The sequence below is a fragment of the Eucyclogobius newberryi genome, unplaced genomic scaffold (genome assembly GCF_026437365.1).
Source record: "Eucyclogobius newberryi isolate DKJ021-1_F unplaced genomic scaffold, fEucNew1.0.hap1 SCAF_15, whole genome shotgun sequence".
NCBI classification, from domain to species: domain Eukaryota; kingdom Metazoa; phylum Chordata; class Actinopteri; order Gobiiformes; family Gobiidae; genus Eucyclogobius; species Eucyclogobius newberryi.
In genome coordinates, this window is record NW_027315779.1 from 1,218,105 (window position 1) to 1,240,756 (window position 22,652).

Here is a 22,652-nt window from a genome sequence, read left to right on the forward strand (position 1 = left end):
CAGAGTAAACTTTAATGAGCTTTTAACCTTGTTACACCAGTGTTTCGTCATTTGATTAGTGACCACTCTGCAGTGCTGCTGCTGGGCCCCGAAAGAATTCTCCCATAGAGACTACGCATTCTCTGTGAAATCAAGCTGTTAGTGTTGGATGACATGTTGGATGTGGTGTGCAGTCAAGGCAATCAAGACAAGCAGTGACCAATAAGATAAAAAATGATCATGTCTCAACTTTATTTCAATTGTTCAGAAACATATAGAAAGTTTTCCCCTCAGTTCTGCTGCTGAAGCGTGGCTGGAAGTCACAGTGTATTTTAGTGGCCACTACAGGCCACTGTGCAGTACTGCAAGAATCTTGCTTCCTCAAATTCCGCCCATACGCTCTCTTACCTTGTTCAGAGGCCCGTTCATGTTCCACTCTCTAACATGTGCTTTTGTAACCGGGTTTGTGCAGGCGCTCTGAGTACCACGGCAGGCTAATACAGGGCAGAATCAAACCATGGAAAAACCACATGGAACCAAAGACATACGTGCAATAGGACAACATCAAACAACAATGCCAAACTTTCAGCAAGTGCCTTAGAAATACCTAGCTTTAAATGACAGGTTATTGTTTGTAGCTGAGGCTAGGGTCATAATAAATACAGGCAGCCATTTAAGCAAATAATGAGTTAATTGTGTGTAATGGAGTAGGATCCAGACAAAGACCATGTGGCGTTCGCAGAGGAGCGTCCGTCTGCGTCCGGAAGATTTCTGAAGCTACAACTTTTACTGACGAATGAGTGAATCTGTGGCTGTTTTGGACCAACTCCACTTCAGGAAAATACAGGACGTTCCTTCGGGAAACACATGGCTTTGGATCATCTGGGAGTTACAGGTGAGTTTCATCATGGCTGCTCTGAGGCTGTTTCTACTGTGACGTTTGTGGCACACGAAGCTTTATCATAAGTGCATCTGTTGTTGTCTCTCTTCATACGCGTGGTGTGCAGTTCGAGCATTACACACCCGTCGTGGAGCTGTCATAGGATGTGTCACTCAAATGGTTTCTGACACATAAATAATCAAATAAATGACAACAGTAGCCTTCTGAAAAACATTGTCGTCTCGTTGATGTCTGCTTGTGGTCTTGCTTTGATTTTTGCTCTTTGATGGTATTCTGTATTTTTCTAAGTTTCATGTTTGTCCTTTAAAAAAAAAAAAAGAATATGACAATAATTAGAGATTTTTTAAAGATATTTTTGAGAGAGAAAAAAAAGTTGCATATCAACATCAACTGCGATACCATGAGTCAAAATATCGCTATAGATATTGTTTAATTAATACCGTGATAATACAGTTTTAGCTTTGTTTTACTCATGGAAATCAGAGCAATGCTGAATAGTGACACACAACAAAATACAATCATTTGTAAGGCTTGGTTTATGGTTTATTCACAATTTCAGTTATTTTTGAAGTTTTTTATGACCAAACAGTATTTTCTTTCAAAGTAAGAACAACAACAACAATAACAACAAACAGCAGCAGAAAAACTCATAAATAACTCAAGTTTAACTAGACCCAATTCGATCAGTCAGGTCCCAGGTTCCATATGACTGTATGTGAAAATGTGTTCATGCAAAAATCATTACCGTATAGGCACCCCGCTCCGACTTGCCAGGAACTCTCCAGAGATTATACACACATAGATGGCGCTCATTTGGGATTCGACTGTGAAACGCCAACACAAGCTGAAATCTCTACCTGCTCCATCAATCTGAGCGTTTCTTTCCCGTGAAGGTCGCCGAGTTTTTGGGACGGAAATTTTGCCTTGTCTTGATAATCTGCCAGCGCCGCTCCAATCTCCGCCGAAAAAAAACAAAACGAAACGCGTTACGGGAGAATCAAAAGACACACACATATCATGCAGCGTTTAATTAAGTCCTGTTTTGTCGAATAATGAAGTAATTAACAAATCCCTACAACAGCGTTTTCCCTCTTCATCCAAACACTGCGGATCGCGATGTAGGACTTCTTATCTTATTCGTGGTAATTGTGTTTCCTAAATTGGCATAATTGAATTGCTGGACCGAACGAGCTGCATTGTTCAGAAAGACTGGAGAACAGCAAATAAGAGATCCATCGCTATCAGTCTTTTCAGCTCAGTGCAAGCAAGTCAGGATTTTAGAGCGATATTACATTTGGCAGAATTATCCAATGACCAGAGGATAGTTTGAATTGTGAACATGACAAGGACCTAATTTCAGACCTCTCACCTAAACAACCGTCCGGAGTAGCCACAGCGGATTTCCCATGGTTTTCATCCAATTAGTTTGGATAGTTGGCCCGGGCACAGATTTCCCCAGTCCGTTGTCGGTTGGGACCGGTTTTCGAGTCCGTTACACAAAGCTGCGCCGCAACGCAAAATGTTTACCTCCCAAGTACGTGAATAGGCCAAATACTGTACGTGAGGAAAGGGTAGAATATGAGTGATGATGCACGGAGGGGAAAAGGAAGAGAAGAAGAGACACTGATGCGATTCGCCCAATAAAAATCGGCACGTAATGTAACCCCGGTTCTATGAGTCGGGGTCGTGGTCGGGCCTCCAATCTAAAGCCTTTGCAGCTGGACAAATGCCCTTCTTTCAGCCCTTTATGCTCTTTATAATCTCTTTTCATAATGTGTATTGTAAAAGCAGAACATTGTGAAAAAAATCTGACCTAAACATGATCTTGTCTTATTATTAAACATTTTCAAACTTGTAAGAAAGAGTCATACGAGTCACTCTACGATGTTTTAGACACTTTGGGATGAGAGCTGATTGGCAGTTTAGGGATAATCACCCTGCTTCACTTTTGCGTTTGAAAAAGTTGTTCTAAAGCTGTGCCAAAAAAAACAATGCATGGTTTAAAATTCCCACTTCCTTATTTCAGTGTTTGAAAATGAGGTACCCCGGCTTTAAATAGCTGCTTTATATCACACCGCATTGAGTGAAGGGCTTTTTCTTTTCCTAAAATAGAAGAAAAGGAAGACATTAAAGTTAGGTTTCAGCACCTTTAAAGTGAAAATGAGGAAGTAAAGGATCAATGTACTTTTTGTACTGTACTGTACTGTACTGTAATTAGATGCTAGCACAGTCATATTAATTGCAGTTGGTAAGGTTAGCTCTAATCTAGCTTCATTTATTAACACTAAGCCAGTCAAAAGCACCTGTATAATGTTTAATGATATGAATTAGCATATAGCACCATAGCTTAAGTGAAGCAATTCAAGCAATCATGGTGTTGTCCTGAATGATGGATGGACTGTAGCGGATGGATTTTAATGGATGTAATTTAGTCACATAGTCAAAAAGTTATGTAAAATGCATAATGAATTCCTCAGGGGCATATTTTTGAGCCGTTTAGGTCATTAAGGCGCCGTACCGTCCTGACGTCTGCTCAGAGGGAGAACATGTGTTGATTTATTGGACACAAATGTATGCATGTTATTAAGCAACGCAAATGAACGCAACAAAATACAATAAAAATGATAAAAATGGTTTGAGACATATTACTCAAACTGATCAAATGAAAAGCCAAAATTCTAGGTATCAATTTCCCAGCAATTCATATTTGTGAGTGCTTGATGTGGTTTGCTTGCTTTTAATTTATATTTGTATGTGAAAGACAAGCTTTTTTTTCCATGTGGTTTTGCGTATTTACCAATTCTTGCACCAAGAGCTTTCTGCCAGTGCCTCAAGCCTCGAGAAAAAAACTTTTTACACCAGATCCTAAGAATTGTTGATATGGATAAAAAATGATTTACATGCAGCAAACTTGTTGCACCAGCTCGAAAGCTCAGCAGCGTATTTTAAGAATTACAGCACATATTATTCATGTTTAGTCTCTGCAGATTGTACTGATGGGCCTGAAACAAAGTTGACATATGAACTGTGCAATAGAATATCAGAAACTTATCAGAAAGAGATGTTTTGGCCTTTATTACTACTACTACTAGTAGTAGTAGTAGTAGTAGTAGTAGTAGTAGTAGTAGTAGTAGTAGTTTCAAGATATTTCAAATCATTATACCATTATAATAAAGTATCAAATACAGCTCATATATTTACTATTTATATTATTTTCATAAATCATTCTACAAAAAAATAATAATCAAACTAAAAGACAGAGAAGAGAAATGTGCCATGTTTTCGGTCTGTTCCTGTAGTATATTTCGAACTATCAACTGTATGGAGAACATTTTCTAAACCAACATTTTTATATTTTTTCATACTTTCTTTAAGTTAATTCTAAGTCAAGTTCAGAGTTACACAACATCAAGTCCTGGTCGAGTGCAAATTACATTTTCTTGTCATTAAAATATTGACTCAAGATTGACTCATGTCTAAGTCACGACACCTCTGGGCAAACAAAACAGAATTTAGATATATTCAACATGACTGGGGCGGGACGTCACCGCAGCATTTTGTTGACGGATTGATTTTATCTCATATTTTCCACTATAAATGGAATTTGTTATCACATATCACTGCGTTTATTCATGTATTCTCTATATGTTCCTCCCACTAATGACAAGGTGCAAATCCACGTCAAGATTAAAACACTTGTGCATTTGATTTCCCTCATTGCATACATTCGTTCAATACAATCCTCTATATATATATGGTATGTCATAAAAGCACAGATTAACCCCGTCCCTCTTTCTGCATAATACTTCCAGCTGCCTGCTATAGTCTGGATTAAGCCATGTGGTGCTTGTTGCCATGTGTACGCTGTGAGTGCAGGGACGCTTATCCCCATTGACTTGTATGGAGATAAGAGCTGTGCGTGCCAAGCTAAACCTGCTTGTAGGAGGAGTCTCTTACTGCGTCGAGTCTCATCAATGGTCCTGTGTGTAAATGAGGTCAACGGTCTTCCACAGGGAGCATAACGGCATCCACGTCCCTGTGTCCATGGCAGCGTCAATGTCAGACATGTACATTTGAATGGAAGGATATATAAAACCAGCTGTCAGCAACTGTTTACCTTGAAGCCCGCTCAAGTCCTGGTAGTACATTTCCCATTGATAAAAAAAAATATTTAATAGATATACAGGTAGATTTTGTGAAACTTAAAAAAAAAAAAAAATCTGAATCTAAAACTGTTTAACTCTATTCTCTTTGTTCCTATAGCCTCCCAAGCTTTCTCAGCAGATCATGGTCAGCTGTCTCAACAATAAGAGCTATTTTAATAAATGCCCTCGGTCTCCCCTTCCTCTTCAATCAATCAATCAATCAATCGACCACAGTGCTTCCTAGGGAAAAATCAAGGCAAAACAAAAGCATAAAACTATGCAAAACAAAGTGTACAAAATCAAGTGTCACTGCATTACTGAGCGTTAAAATCCAGTATGGACATGTCTGGGGGCACTCTGGGACCAGTATATGAGTCTGGCTCTGGCGCTGATTTGTCGACCCTAAAGCCCTGCTTGGGTTTCGAGCAGACAGAGGCTGGTCAGATAAGGAGGTAAAAGGCCATTGAGAGCTTTAAAAACAAAAAGCTCTCTTTAAACTCTTTTATTCAGGTGCTGTATGTGCTACAACCCTCATCAAATGCATTGTCAACGCAGTGGCTCCTCCATCCTCTCCATCCTCTTCATCCTCTCCATCCTCCCCTCTTCACCACCAGGCTTCTGTCTCATTTTCACCATTGGTCAGGAGATTTATTTCTAATACTTTTTTTTTTTTTCATTGCATTGCACATGTGTCAAGCACCATAAGAACCCAATGACAATATGCCCTGGATTAGGTCTGAATTATTGTGGCAGTTGGTGGAGTTTGGAATCCCATATAATGAATCATATGTGGTGGACCAGCCCCAAAGTCTGGAGTGAGTTGCTTGGGGGACATCTGGTGTAGGAATCTCCAACGCAAATGAAACACTGTGTTAATCGGGCATTTGATTCCGGCTCCGGACTGTATATTGAGTCTTTTATCGAGACACTTCTATCATTGCCTGTGAGTGAATGTAGCATGAGGCTGGTCGGAAAGGCCGTTTGTACAGTCAGTCAGCCCCGTGGCAGCTGTGGCCATCACTAAGTGGAAGGGAAAATTCATAAACGACCTTCTGCAGTGATTTAAGATGATCGAACTTGTAAACAAAGTACCGTATTTTCCGCACTATAAGACGCACTTAAAAGCCGCACTTTAAAGCCTTTAATTTCCTCCAAGAACGACAATGCGCCTTATAATCCAGTGTGATTTATATATGGATTCATTCTGGTTGTTTGAAGCGATTTTGTGTGGTACACGGTTTGTTTCGCTTAATGCGCCTTATAGTCCTCATATATGACAAATTATCAAAAATAGACCATTCATTGACAGTGCGCCTTATAATCCAGTGTGCCTTATAGTGCGGAAAATACGGTAGAAAAAGTTGCAAATGTCGTCATCTAGAAAGAGTTTTGGAAATCAAAGCGTTTTGACCGCCAGAAGTCCGGATGTAATTTTCACTCTGAAAGTACTGGTTTGAGAAGCTATAATTGTATCGTGCCCTGATCTACATTAGTCCTTCCCCAAAGGAAGAGTAATTGTCTGAAACTGCCATGTCTTTGTTACATGATGGCCCAGTTTTGAGTCGTTCGGTTGTGACTCCCCCTGAGTGCCGGCCAATCTAGCTCACGCCGGGCTCAGACAGCTAATTTGGGAGTTCCCGCTATAACTAACGATGTATCTAGTAAGTACTGGTAAACAAAGCCCTGTTTCCTCGAGGTTTTGGATTGTGTTCACTTCAGTTCTTTTCCTACTTGATTTGTCTTCAAACAATGGGTAAGCACAGAAGTATTATTTAAATGTACACCTTGCCGTCCATGGTCTTGACCGCCGGAGCATCAAAGAGCCGGAGCACAGGAGCGCCGGCGTCAGGGCCACAATTTCGTCTAATTTGCTCTCTGCCAAAAATAATGGCAATATTGGATGATGCAGGAACACGCCGTCCATTCTCAACAGGCAGAACCCAGCGCCGCGGCTCGTCTCAGCAGCGAATGGTCCTCGAGTTCCGCGGCTTTCGCATACATTTACGCTACTTCCTCTTGATTCTGTTACAACTGACTAATGCTGCCACTACTGCTACTCCCACGGTTCTTTCCTCTGTAAGTTGTGAGGAATATTAATGCAGTTTTCAGTGGACGTATTGAAATAACTGTCCTAAATCTCTCTGCACTCAAACCAAAGTTACGCTGGTCCGTTACTGCGTGTATGTCAACGAAGACCCCATGATGCTGAGAGCTACTGACTATAATGTATACTGGCTACTTAAATAATTTATGTTTGGAATGGAAAATACTTGCACCACAGTGTTCAACCTTCTATAACCCAACTCTGCACAACATGTTTAAAAGTAAAAAGAACAATGGTTTTGTTTTTGTTTTTTTAAAGGAAGGACAGTGTTAATTTCATTGATCAAGTTTGAAAAGTTGTGTTATTTTTAGAAATTATATTAATCAGTTCGTATGACTGGAATGTCCAAACTATGTCCATGTTTCATAGTACAGATGACATAGCTCTTTTAGTCATTTACAATCTAAACGTTAAATAAGATGAAAATATGCAAATGGCAGTGATTGACAGGCTGATTAATAAGATAAATATATCCATCCGAATCAAATGCATGTCAAAAATAGAACACAGAAGACTGAAAACATCAGGAACTTTTTGCAAAATCAATTGTAGTTTTCGCTGAATGTTGGTCATTTGATGGGAGATGAGACATGAAGGAAGGAGCCGATTGTAAAGCCTAATCATGGGTTTCAGAGTGAGGTAAAATTTCAATTAATTTGTGTATCAATTCACAATTCAAAACTAAATATTATACTTGAATAGTAAAAAAGTACTCAAAACGGTTCCTAAATGAACACACAAGATTTCAGTCTGCGTATAGGGTTTTTGTCACAATCCTAAAAAACTGTGAATTTTGCTTGATTTTCTTGATTTTTCCCCAGTCTTTCCATTTTTTTTTTAATTCCAAAACCTAGAGCACAGACTCTGGAACACAACATGCGTAAAAGCAAAACACACACACAAAAATCAAGCAACACAAAACATCCAAAGAGATGAAGAAAATAAATTAAAGCACATTTAGTCCAAAGTCTACTTTCAAATCAAGTCTAAATATAACATTTTTTTCTTTTCTGATTGTCATAATTTTGGTCCAGTCCTTGATTGTTGGTGCAGTTTGGCTCGTCCTTCTTTCTGCTGTAAGAAGTATATTTCTAACAGACTGTCCTCACATCAAAAACATTTGTTTGATCACAAAATATGTCAAATAAAGTTGTGTCTCTAAAAGGTCTAAAAAGCATTTATTATAAGTCAATGGAGAGGTCAAAAACAGGACTTACCACAGATTTCACGATCCAACAGCTTTTCTGAAGAGCCACTCGAGTTGTTAAATCCACACATAAAGAGCTAGTGTTAAACTTCTCAGGTTTGTTTATGTCCTGACAGGAAATGACATCACAGACCCAATTAATGAAATCTGTATTTGGTTTTGTCAGATGTTATTCATTTTTAAAAAAAATTAAATATCTATTATTTAATCATATGATCTTTCATTTGTCAAGGAGTGTTCCATCATAGAAAAGGATTCAGTTGTGGTCAACAAGTCTGAGGACATGATGGTCAAGGACTTTCAAAGTTTTTCCACTTTCTTCAGTAAGATCATATGTAATTCTATATTAATATAAATATACATATAAATTTAAATATATAATGTAAAGACCCAAATCACCATTTTTAGACAATTTATATATAACTCACACACAAGTAATGCCATTATGAAGAATGACATGATCATGTATTTATTGCCTGAGTAAACAGAATACAGGAGTCGAGTGATGTACTCGGCAGAGGGTGGGCCTCTTGGAATATACATGTTAAATGTAATTACAGTTTTCTATCATTTAAATCAGTGGATATTATATGTATGAAGCGGAGGGCCACAGAATACATGACAATGAAGGGAATGTGACTGAGCCGCCACAGCTTTAAGGCTTGGAACAATGATGTTATCACATCAGAATGCTTCTTATTTAAGCTCCAAATCCACAGTAAACAGAAGTTTTGGTCATTTGGCTCAATTTAGCAAGAAGAGGGCCCCTTTTGGCCCCTGGCCCATAGTTTGGACACCTCTGATTTAAATATGAATTATCCAATATAGCATGCTTAGCCTGCGAAACTCCTCCCTGGTTCTTCCCTGCACCTGTGCCTCCTCTTCCTCTGCTCTACATGCCTTCAGCCTCCTCTTCCTCTGCTCTACATGCCTTCAGCCTCCTCTTCCTCTGCTCTACATGCCTTCAGCCTCCTCTTCCTCTGCTCTACATGCCTTCAGCCTCCTCTTCCTCTGCTCTACATGCCTTCAGCCTCCTCTTCCTCTGCTCTACATGCCTTCAGCCTCCTCTTCCTCTGCTCTACATGCCTTCAGCCTCCTCTTCCTCTGCTCTACATGCCTTCAGCCTCCTCTTCCTCTGCTCTACATGCCTTCAGCCTCCTCTTCCTCTGCTCTACATACCTTCAGCCTCCTCTTCCTCTGCTCTACGTGCCTTCAGCCTCCTCTTCCTCTGCTCTACATGTCTTCAGCCTCCTCTTCCTCTGCTCTACATGCCTTCAACCTCCTCTTCCTCTGCTCTACATGTCTTCAGCCTCCTCTTCCTCTGCTCTACATGCCTTCAGCCTCCTCTTCCTCTGCTCTACATACCTTCAGCCTCCTCTTCCTCTGCTCTACGTGCCTTCAGCCTCCTCTTCCTCTGCTCTACGTGCTTTCAGCCTCCTCTTCCTCTGCTTTACGTGCCTTCAGCCTCCTCTTCCTCTGCTCTACATACCTTCAGCCTCCTCTTCCTCTGCTCTACATGCCTTCAGCCTCCTCTTCCTCTGCTCTACGTGTCTCTTCACTTGTTGCTCACCTCTCGTCCAGCTCCACACACATAACACACTTTTACTTGACACCAACATGTTTCTAGGAATAATTTGATCAGAGCCAATGCAACGTCACATTATACTATGTCTACAATCTGCTGATACACAATGAAAAGATGTTGCAGCAATATTTATTGCTGACAGGCAATAAATATTTATACTTCAGACAAGAGTCAGGACCAGAGACTCCCACATTAAGTGTTTCTGAATCCTTTTCACTTACAATTCTGATAGAAAAGTGCCTTTTCAGTTTGTAGCCCTGACCTGGTCAGGCAGGTGCTGTTGGGGCGGAGGTGTTATCCGCAAGTATTATTTACAGAATATAATATAATGGCCCTGGCTGTAAGCAGAAGGTGTTTGCCATGAACTACTCCCACTCTGGACAATAAAGAGGCAGAGGAGCTCATTCTCCACAGGCTTCATACAGGACGACCTGCACATTCTACCTCAACTCACACAATGTCAGATAACATCTGTGAAACATATTTCCATACTGGCTTGTAATATGGTATGATATGCTTTCAACTGGACTGGGACACAGCACAACAATACATCGACTAAGAGCCGGGTGCTGAGGCTCTATGTTATTGCATTAATCAAATTTACACCTGAATGAGCAGGTTGATACTTCAGGATGATGATTAGATGTCTGTGTGGATATGGATCATATCCAGTTATGTCCTATAGAATACACTAAAAGTCTTACACGCACAATGCAGCCCCAACATGTCCATCTGCTGTTCAAGTCCATCTCTGGACCGAATAAAAGCTTCTTCCAAAACCATTGGACTCCCTGTAAGAGCTCTGGCAAAAAGACCCTCCAGGACCTGATCACACAGAATTCATCTGACCCTCGTTTGCCATGTCTGTGATGTCCAGGACACCTTTGTCTCAAGGACTTTTACCCTTCTCAACAAAAAAACTGCCCTGAGGTGAAAGTGTCTGACCAGTTCTTCTGTTATCTTCAATTGTCTTATTAATGCAATATTCTTTATGCCTTTGAAAAGTGTCGCCTCCCAAGAATGAGATCATGGGTTATATTCCCGATCGACATCACCTGATCTCTGTGGGTGGAGTCAGCATGTCCCTCTCTCCTCCCATCTGATCTCTGTGGGTGGAGTCAGCATGTCCCTCTCTCCTCCCATCTGATCTCTGTGGGTGGAGTCTGCATGTCCCTCTCTCCTCCCATCTGATCTCTGTGGGTGGAGTCTGCATGTCCCTCTCTCCTCCCATCTGATCTCTGTGGGTGGAGTCTGCATGTCCCTCTCTCCTCCCATCTGATCTCTGTGGGTGGAGTCTGCATGTCCCTCTCTCCTCCCATCTGATCTCTGTGGGTGGAGTCTGCATGTCCCTCTCTCCTCCCATCTGATCTCTGTGGGTGGAGTCTGCATGTCCCTCTCTCCTCCCACCGTCACAACACGTGTTGGGTAAATCGGCAACTGTAAGTTGTCCCTGGAGAGTGAATGTCAGTGTGTCTAAAGTATGTCTCTGTGTTAACCCGTGACGAGCTGGCCCCCGTCCAGGGTGTGCCCCACCTAAAGCCCAAAGTCACTGGGATAGGCTCCAGTCACCCGTGACCCCTAACGAGTCAAAGCAGTTTGCTGTGCTTTGTTCGTCTCAGTCCAATATTTATGACCAATAACATATGATAATGGTGGGCCAGTTGGCCGCCACAGTTTCTCTCGCACCTAGTATTTTCCTATGATCAGTGGGCACTTTGACATGGTTTTATAAAATACCATTAAGCATTTTTCCAACAGAATTCTTTCCATGCATGTGCTTTTGTGGTCTTCCATTGAGATGTATATATATATTTTCCCATTCTTAATCCGACACAACAAAATAACTCTACCCCACTTATTTTCAATATACTTAGTCAATATGGGTAATTACATGAAGCACACTTGTAGCCTTTATTAATATGCTTTGTAATTTCCTATTAATTGTTCAGCCAACAACTTTCCTCATGCAAAACCCTTTCATTTTAAAGATTTATTGAGAGCAAAAAAATAAAACTATATTTCCTCGACCAATAAACGAAAGAGACACGCGAACTCCTGCCTCAGCCAAAAAATAAAAGCGTGATCCAGTGTTGTTTGCACTTGAATTGAATCATATTTGAAGAGCATCATTACATAACTGTGTTTTGAGCACAAAGGATTGCCTTGCATAATTCACTTTAAATGCTGTCTGAAGAATCTTCTATATCTATTTCCTCTCTCAGGATCAATAATTCATACAGTGACTATGATACCACTTGCAATGAAAAAGTAATACGGCCATGTAATAAAACATTCTGCTATCACTGATCATTGGAGACATAACATATTTCAACTGGAGCAGACAAAAAAATCATCATGACTTTTTGTCGAGGAGTCGAGTCTCGGAGTTCTCTCAGTTTTGAGCTGATCAACCACAACATTGTAAGTGCTCGCATGCAAAGTGAAAAGCACAGATTGTCTGCGTTGCGCTGTTAGATATGTTAATGCCGCACTATGTAACCTTTCTGGAGGAGGGTCCGCTCTCTATCTGACATTTATGCATTTACAGGGGGGGAAAAAATTACCTTTAAAACCATCGCTTCTTCACAGTTCTGACACATCGAGCTGGTGGCACCACTTGCTTGTCTCCATGGAAATAGATGAGTTGAATGCCATACTGTGGAACATTTCAGCCAAAGCAATAACATTATAACCTGTTTGCTGGTTTATAGTGCACCTTTCAAGACACTAAAAGCTCTTTCCGTCAAATTTCTCACTCACTTTTTGTCTGATCTTGATGTTTTATTTACTTTGATTTAAGAGCGCATATTAATCAATACCTCAGTAGCAGCTTCAACATGAATATGCCGGAGTCAGCACAGTAGCTAAAGTTCATCATCTTAAGTCAGGTAAAAACACTAACATTCCATTAGAGATTAAAGACATCTACATGAAATACTTTTAACATTAAACATAATAGATCACAGACACATGCGTCAACACGTCTGAGGCGACACAGAGAAAACTGAGATTATTAACAGTAAAAGGAACAATCAGAATGTGAACTTTTTATGTCCTTTGCTGCCGAACAAGAAGCAGCTGAAATGCAGCTTTTAGAATCAGAATCAGAAACGAGCTTGTTGCCATTGGGAGCGAACGATCTCAGAAATGTGAAGTGATGCAACAAAAAACCTGAATCGCTTCACAGAGACACATGCAATGGTAATGATAAAACCGTTTTTCTGATTTAGATCAAATGTTTAAATATGAATGTTTTATGTCTTATGCTTCTTTTTTTATGAATCCTTTCCCGCATAAAAATAAAATAAACAACAACTGCCGTAGCCGCCCAAGGGCTGACTATCAGAGACTCGGCTCCAACAACCAATCAAAAAGTCATAAAAACACAAGGTGCATATCAGAGATTCGAATACGTGTAGAATATGAATCAAATTAAGAGTAAAACAAATTGGAATATGTTTTTGTTCCAACGATCTAAGTTAAAGTAGTAATTGTATGCCAGTGCTGTATAGTATGCTGTTGTCTTTATAAATAGCAAAGGTCAAAAATGTTAGCAAAGAGAAAATTATTCCCACGCTTAGCAAGAGTGTGAGTTTAGCCAAGCCTTATGGCACAGTTGTCTTTATTGAATGTTTTTCATGCCTTAAACATTATTCTACTGCCTTTTATTTGTGTACATAGCTCAATGTTCCACCGCTGGGGGAGAAAGAAATTATGCAATTTTTAGTTTATGAAACAGGAGTCCAAGTCTTGTGAGATTTTCAACAAGTGAAATTGAATCTACTTAACAGCAGAGTCCGAGAGCTTTGTGTGGACGTTATTTCTGGCATCATTAATGTAATGGGTTGCCATTAGGCTTCTGACTTGCAATATCTATCGAATCAACAACAACATGGCTGCAGGGATAGCTCCAAAGCCCTGAAAGCTAACCTTGTGTTTTCTGATGGGCTTCATGGACCGAGCAAACATCAAATTCCCAAAATGTTAAATATTAAACTTTGGTTTCAGCATGTAATCATTTCAATAGTGCCAGTGCAATGTTTGGTTGAGTTCCAAACGCAGACTGTACAGATGCATGTCAAGAGGCAAGGGAATTAACATTAAGTATGCTGTATATGTTCATAAACCACCAGATAAAAGAAATAATAAAAAAAACATGGGAAGAAATACAACACGATAACTTGCATGTGTATGTATATAGAGCATGTTCTTATTGCCTCAGCGATTGTTCTGCCAGAGATGACCTTTTAAGATACAAACAAGACAAAGGAGTGTTTATCTTAACACGATTACACAAAGATAGAATCAAACATTCAGATTTTAAACGGTTAAGTGCTTTATCCGTCTTTGTACATGCTGTTGTTTTCAGTCAAATGTGTGCTTTAATCCTGGGTAAAAAAAAGGAATAGCCTTACTATTACAGTGTATTTAATTAGCACTTTCCCAACTTCAAAGCACACGGAGCGGTTCATAGGCAATGTGGGTGAAGTATCTTGCCAAAGGACACAACAACAATTCCTCTAGCGTCCCACGGTGGCACCTGGTGTTCCAGTGGTCTCCCATCCAAGGAGTAACCAGGTCCTGCCCTGCTGAGCTTCCGAGCGCTGACAAGATTGGACAATTAGCAAGCACGTATGGCCATTTTCAGTAAAATAAAAATAAAAAAAACCTCAAGATCTGGAGATGGGACTTTAGGCACTGCTGATGGCAAGTTGCCCCGTGCATCATTGAAGCATGGGTCAAATGCAGAAGACTCATAACTCGTCTACTTACTATACTGCGATTGGTTAATGTTTGGAAACTTTCTGAATTCGTATTGCATTGAACAGAACATGCGGATAATTCAGGCTCACGTGCGTAATTTAACCTCACGTAAATGTCCCTTATTGCCACTCTTGTAAACTGTGGTGATGGACACATAAATAGTACTTAATTAAAATAACTGCTAGCTGCCACTGAGCTGTTGTTATGGTGATCCCCCTTTGTTTTCCCTCCTTCCTCTGGCTCCTGCACGGATGGTGTTGTAAAGTGTAGTGAATGTATCCACCACCCACTTCATCACTACCACCACACCACGGCCATATGATTCATAGTTCACCATGCTTTTATCCCAGAGAAACCCTTTTCTTCTCTTTCCCATCCAATGGCCACATAGCTACAATGTGCAACAAAATAACTGCTGTAAAATTGCCGCACACAGCCACTGACACCACGTACAGTACAACACATTTTTCCCTTTGAGCTATTTCACACATGAGCAAAAATAGACGAAAAACGTGTTTGAATCGAATTTAGTCGTAAATGCCCAAAGTGCAGCGGTGGAAAAGACCCTCATCCCTCCTTTCCACTCTCTTCAAAAACTCTTTAGGTGTTTTTCTTGTTCTTTTTTTTATTTATTTTTTTACCCCCCCTCGCGATCCACAGACTCAGGCGCAACCGCACTGGAGAGAGGAGTCAAGACGTGCCGGACTGCGCGCTAAAGCCTCGCGCCGCGCACTCAACTGGAGAGGACAAGTGACGCCGCGCGCTCGGGCAAAGCTCTGGGAAAAACGCACAACAAACAAACCAACAAACGATGGAAGATGCTGATTTTAAAAGTTGACCAGGGATTCCTTGTTGTGGGCTGTCTGCGCGGCATGGCTTTCCTTCTAACTTGCCTGATCCTGTCTTGGTGAGTGACACGGAGACGCGCTTTTTACGCACGGGGCTTGCACTCGGCGCGCGTTCAATTAGCGGACGGTTTTTCAGGGGCAACTTTTGAGTGTTGGAAAACTGCTTTGCAATGTGTTCACAAGCGAGTGTTGAAATGCTGCGTTTCTTTGTGTGTGCTGAAGTTGCAGCGCGCGTGGCGTTTGGGGGAATCAGCAGCACGGCGATGCCAGTATCTATTTGGATAACATCACGCGCATATTGGACAGATTACTGGATGGATATGACAACAGGCTACGACCCGGATTTGGAGGTAAATTCGCTGGACTTTGAGTGCCTAAAATGCCTCACAAAGCTGTTGGAAATGCTGCTGTTTCCGTGCGTAAAACGGTTGAAAAGTTTCTCTCCAGTTGTTACGCGTTAATCTTAGACATTTCTGGTGATGTAATAGTTAAATCCAGAGTTGAAATAGATGACAAATGACTGTAAACCACGTGGGAGCCGTTTGCAGTAAACACTAGAATAATCTCTTGCCAGCAATATTTTGTCATAATTGCAATGTTGTATGCTTTGTTTAACGCTATATGGTGTGTTTATGTGTTTTGAATGCATATGTGTTTCATTCCCAATAACCGATGACTGCTTTTGCTATAGGTCCGGTTACAGAAGTCAAAACAGACATCTTCGTCACCAGCTTTGGACCTGTTTCTGATGTTGAGATGGTTTGTAGACTCTACATGGCCCTTTCAACCCTGCCCCTTGCTCTTTCCTGCATGTGCCATCGCTTATTATCACTTCACTATTGCTATAACTCATATTACACTAAGAAATTTAGTTTCCCCCCTGCACATTTACAGTGTGTAGACCCAAGTCATGCTTCTCCCAGCCTTCATTATTCCAGCATTTGGGCAGGATGTCATTAGTGCAGCTTAGGATTTTAATCTGTTCGTCAATCCGTGGTTACAGAGACAGAGCAGTAGATGCGCAGGATGCTGGATGTTGAGATGGGACAGGCGCTCCTGGGCTGGGATAGGCTGAACGGGCGGGCGTGTGGGGCTGGACAATGTTTAGGCTTTAGGCTTTAGAGTGTGTTGAGTGGAGTGTAAAGCCTCCTCCAAGGGTCACATGACTGGCTGCACGGTGCCTGGTTCATGGAGAGACGTGGAAAGAGCTCTTCGGGGCATGAGCATGTTACCAAGAGAAGTAAAGGGAGTCCCAGGGTAGTGTTCGAGATACTCAGAGTTGGGAGATACAGTATATCGAAAAATAGATAATATCGAAGTTGTTGTTGTTGTTGTTGTTGTGGAGATCTGCAAAACTAGAATGTCAATTGTATTGTCCATAATTAAAACGGACACGGAGTGAAAATACACAGAGCAGAAATGTCAAGTGCAATATTCAAATCAAGGGTATAAAGGTATTTTTCTTCATTTTATGGTCCATTATTGCTTTGTGCATTACTTGAAACTCAACCAAGACATTTACAGTCACATTTGACCACATTCTTGATGTAAATATCTGAATAATTATTGCGATACTAAAAAATATAATATTGAGTTTTGTATCTTTGTCCATATCACACGTTCTAAGTCGATACGTTTTGATAATTATGGATGGCATTAAAGGCTATATCTTATGATTATTTTACTTTTTTAGTTTTTTTATTTCTATTGCATATGGACATATTTTATACACATTTATAAACAAATAAAATATGAAATATATTGACTGAAGGCTTCTAGATAGAGCATATGTTGGAATAACGTGTATTACTGAAATATTCCATTCTATTTTCCCATTTTTATTTGACAATGAAACTGTTTTTGTGATAAAACACATTTTTGTTTTAGAATCTGTATTGTTCATGTTGATAATATTACAATTATTTAACACTTATTTAACATCCTAAAACATCCTAAAAATGACCACAAAATATGAAATATGAAAGTATGTTGTAGTAACCAAAAGCAAACTGGTGAATAATAAAATATGTTCTAACTTTTGAAATAACGTGTTACTCGAATGTCAAGGGGTCAAGGGACTTTGCAGGTCTAAGCTATATCAAATATCAAAAAGGTTTAAAGCTCTACAACCTGAAACGTGACAAATGCCAATAAGTTTGAAGTGGCAAAATATGATCTGTGCAACTGTCAATCTGAACGTTGTGTCTTCTTTTTTCAAACAAAAGAACATGTTGACTATGCCCAATGTTCTTTCCCAGAAATGCAAAAATAGTTTTCACTTAATATTGCACAGCTGTTGTTGAATTTAGCTGAAAACAGAGAAACAAATCCCACTGCCAGTGCGCTCTTCAGCAGGTTCCAAAGACACCACAGACCCATCTGCCACGCTCTCGGGGGGCAGAGCTTGAAAATGCATTAGCTGTAGTAGTAAGAGTAGTAGTAAAAAGTGTCAAAGTGCATAGTACCATCTTACGTTCAACATTTGTTAAAGAGTGTGATGAGTTAAAAACAGAGCGGTTTGGAATTGCGCTATGCCAGATGTCATTTATTTTTTGCATTTCTGGTTCACTGCATTGTTTGCTCTTTGGAACGTTCGTAAATGATTGTCAGTTTTGAATTAGATGCAATCGTTACGTGGGCACATTTTGCACCAATAATATATGAATTAGTTTGAAGTAACTGTACTCTAATAGATGTGTATTCAGAACAGTACGAAAACAATTACTTCTGCGAGGTTTGTTAAAGGTATCGAAAATCTCATTTGAGCAAGTATTTTACGCTTTCTGAACAGTTTTAGAATGATCTTGAGCTTTATCACAACTGGTATAAGACCACAAAGTTAAATAAAGAAAGAACTATTGTTTATTATTGTATTTTGTGTAAAACCTTGACTTTTTGGTGCCAAATCAAGTATATTCCTCTGTTATTCAAATTTGAAATGTTAGCATGGTGACAACACCGAACTTCTACTACTCTTACTACTACAGCCATTTATGCTGCATATCTCTTCTTCCTTTTACTACAAGTGTATTTCATTGTTTGAAGCAAAAGTACCCTCAAAGTATATATTAATACAAAAACTACCTTTAGCTTACTACTATTATTCAACCTATACTGTTACTGTTATTTGTCTACCTTTTGTTGGTAGTATGTACATTCATTTTGAGTCCTCTTGTAGTACAAAAACTACTGCAACTTCTACAGGGACAGCTCCTAATACGACTACGACAATTTGTGTATAATATCTACCTTTTAAAGATAATATATTTTTAATTAGTTTAAAGTAACAGCGCTCACAATAGGTACAGTACAACAACTACTACAAGAACAGTTAGGCCTGTCGGAATAACACTTAGAGAAGATAATGATTAACAATAATATCAAAACAATTTGCAAATCAACTGTAACACAGGATAAGTTCAGTAAACTTTTTCAAATAAAATTATAAAACAAGTACATTGCAGCTTGAAATATTGCAGTGGTTAGTAGTATTTATAATGAGCCACTGAGGTTACTTATTTGACTATTTAAATGTCCAAAAAATTACAAAAGTGTATAAATACTGAGCCCCAAAACATATTGGTACATGTCTCATTTATTGACCAAGAAGTAATTGTTGTCAAGGCCTAGTCACAGCACTAATATTTGTCTCAAAAATACCAAAACTACTACTACCCATACTACATTTATGACGTTTAATCAATGCCCCAATCGTCCCATTACAGGAATACACCATGGACGTCTTCTTTCGGCAAACATGGATTGACGAGCGGCTAAAATTTGAGGGTCCCATCGAAATCCTGCGCCTCAACAACCTGATGGTCAGCAAGATCTGGACCCCGGATACGTTTTTCCGAAATGGCAAGAGGTCGATCTCTCACAACATGACCACCCCCAACAAGCTGTTCCGAATCATGCAGAACGGAACCATCCTCTACACCATGAGGTAACCACAAACGGCACGCCTTTCCGTTTTACCCCCCCGAACATCCCGACTGCAGCCAAGATGAGAATAGCCCTGGACCGCCATTCAATGAAAACTCCCTCCAAAAACAAGACCATCTGAGGAGGGAAAGAGAACGCAGACTTGGAAAGGTTTTCAAACAAACACGCTGCTTTGTTTCCGAAGATCCTTGTCATCAAATAAGTCCCCAGAGTTACAAATGGCCCAGAATGAAGCTTTTCCAAATGAAGTCGATGAAGTTTACTTTGCAAATATGTAAAGGGTGAATTTGGGAGGATTTAGTGATTAGGATATATGAATTGGAAAAGTCAGCTGAGCGTGATTTAACATTCAGTTTACTTCACAGCACAATGATTTAATTGGTATTGCAGCGGCATTGGAGACAGGGCTGGGATATGTGCGGCTGTATGAAATATTTTCTCATTTCCAGCATGAAATTATTTGAGCACGAGTCCTAGTCTGGGAAAGTGCACATGCTCACGTTCATGAAAAAAAAAAAGTTATGATGACCCCACTTTACTCATTCAAAGTGAAAGCGAGCTGTGTGGAAGCAACGTGTTCATGGGATAACGGTGGACGCTGGTTAGAGTGGCAGATGGCGCAGATAGACCGCCTTGTTTCCATCCGTCTACCTCAGGGCAGCTCTGGCTACAGATTACAAGCACGAGAATAGAGCGAATTAATAATGCATTGTACATATTATCATACGACCTACTGTATTTTCCGGATTATAAGTCGCAAAAGCTAAAAATGCATAATACAGAAGAAAATTATATAATATATATATATATATATATATATATATATATATATATATATATATATATGAAGTCACATTATTGGGGGAAATGTATTTGATAAAATAGATAAAAACCCAAGAACAGACATTTCATCTTGAAATGCAATTTAAAACAATAACAGATGAGAGAACATGGTGAATAGCTGTACGTATGCTAACGCTAACACCTTCAGCTACATGACGTATGCTAACACCTTCAGCTACATGAGGCACAGACAGAACTGTGGTAAGTGTCTGGTATGTTAACGTAACATATGAACAGTTATTCAGATAACTATAGCATAAAGAACATGCTAACAAGTTTACCAAAGCATCAGTTTTACCCCAAATCACTAAATCCATTGAATTCTTCTTCCTCTGTGTCACTTCTAAACAACTCCACAAACTCCAGAGGAAGAGGAAGTGCAGATTCTTCTTCTGCGTCGCTTAGAGCCTAGAGCGCCCTCTTGAGGTTGCCAGTGTGAAAATAACGAATAATATCACATATAAGTCGCTCCGGAGTACAAGTCACACTCCGGCCAATCTATGAAAAAGGTGCGACTTATTGTCCAGAAAATACGGTAATATTCTTCTCTTTTAAGCTGAAAAAACAAAACACACTGTTCTATAGTAATAATGCAAAGACGACCAACACAAAGCATCACATTTAAGAGTTTAAAATGTCTGGTTTTGTTTGGTGGCTGTGACTACCCTCTTGTCCGATGCACAGACTAAACACTGTGTCCATCTCTCTCACTGGTGTTGTCAGGCTGACCATAAACGCCGAGTGCCCCATGCGGCTGATGAACTTCCCCATGGACGGCCACGCCTGTCCCCTCAAGTTTGGCAGCTGTGAGTTTCTCTTTGTTTCTGATGTGACAGATGTCTTCCACAAATGATTATTGTGTCACGGAGTAAACAGGAGTCTGACAGTGATTTGTAATGTCACAGATTGTATATGTTACGGGTGGAAGGTTTAATCTGATTGGCAGTGCTGAGATATGTTGGTTTAGGCTAGTTAGTTTAGTCTAGTCAGAGACATGACGCTCATAGAAAACAGAGATTATTATCAGATATTATTATTATCACTAGATTATTGCCAGATAGCTACTTTCCATCTGCAGTATGTACAATCCAGTTTTGCACTCAAAAGACAGTCAGAAGGTAGACAATTTAAGACAATTTAAATCCCTTTACAGAACACGATTAGTCTTGCAAAACGTGATTGCATTGGCAGAAAGTGTAGGCAAAAGTTATGTGTTAATTTTTTTATTTTTTTTTACGCTGTATCTGTGTTCACATCTTTCATTTCATTGTTTTACACATTTTCAAGACTAGATGAAAACAATGTTAATATATGTTAAGAAATGAATACAACATTAGAAAGCTACTATCTGATGAGTGCAGGCCAACTTGTCAAAATTTCCAATCATAAAAATTTCCAATAGTAAAAAATTCCAATAGTAAAAAATTTCAATAGTAAAAAATTCCAATAGTAAAAATTTCCAATAGTAAAAAATACGACCATAATTATGCCTATTCATGGTTTCAAGTCATACCAACTGTCTTCTGTCACAGGCATGATGTAAAACCCATGTACATTTTATTTGTCACATTTTTAATAGAAGTCAAAAGGAATTGTTGGCATTGTATTGTCCCTGTGCAGATGCCTATCCCATGAGTGAGATTGTGTACACATGGAAGAAGGGCCCTCTGTCTTCTGTGGAGGTCCCGCAGGAATCGTCCAGTCTGCTGCAGTACGACCTGATCGGGCAGACCGTCTCCAGCGAGAGACTCAAATCCAACACCGGTAAACAAAATGCTTGTTAACATTTTAAAATAATTCTAACACCTCGGGATGAATATAACTTCCTAATTTGCAGCTCTGATTTCCTTCTGTTAAGTGTTGCATTGTTTCACGCACTGAAGCATTCATGTGCGCAGGTGACAACAGGCACTTGTCAAAGGTGCTACATTATGCTTCAGGTTTTAACCATGTTGTAAAGTTATTCCCTCTTTGGAAACTTTCCCTGGAGTTGTGTTTCGTTAATACGGTATCTTAAGGTCTCAAAACACAGGTGGCTGTCCAGGAAGTGCTTAGCTGCTTTTTCCATACATATTCACCAGACATTTCAGAGCTCAAATTGCCTTTCTATGCAGCTAACCAACTCCAATGCTTGCAGCTAGTATTGTTAGCCTGATTTTTGCTGCCCCTTCAGATCAATATAGATTCAACTGAATGGTCACATGTGCAAGTACAGTCCAACAAAATGTAGTTTAGCAGCTAACCAGAAGTGCAGGAAAGTATTGACATGTGGCAGGAATATATACTTTTTGTAACTGTGGTGGGTCTCTGTGATAAAATGTGAATATATGA

At 39.8% G+C, this 22,652-nt stretch overlaps 1 protein-coding gene across 1 annotated transcript in view; it reads left to right on the forward strand.

Moving 5' to 3' along the window:
* The first annotated feature begins 15,494 nt into the window (after positions 1-15,494).
* The window catches only part of gabra6b (gamma-aminobutyric acid type A receptor subunit alpha6b), a 45,367-nt gene continuing 38,209 nt past the window's right edge, over positions 15,495-22,652 (forward strand). The window contains exons 1-6 of the mRNA XM_072445690.1: positions 15,495-15,592; positions 15,756-15,883; positions 16,225-16,292; positions 19,259-19,479; positions 21,045-21,127; positions 21,942-22,085. Coding sequence (XP_072301791.1) covers positions 15,504-15,592; positions 15,756-15,883; positions 16,225-16,292; positions 19,259-19,479; positions 21,045-21,127; positions 21,942-22,085 — 733 coding nt within the window. The 5' untranslated portion in view covers positions 15,495-15,503. The remainder of the gene's footprint in view (positions 15,593-15,755; positions 15,884-16,224; positions 16,293-19,258; positions 19,480-21,044; positions 21,128-21,941; positions 22,086-22,652) is intronic.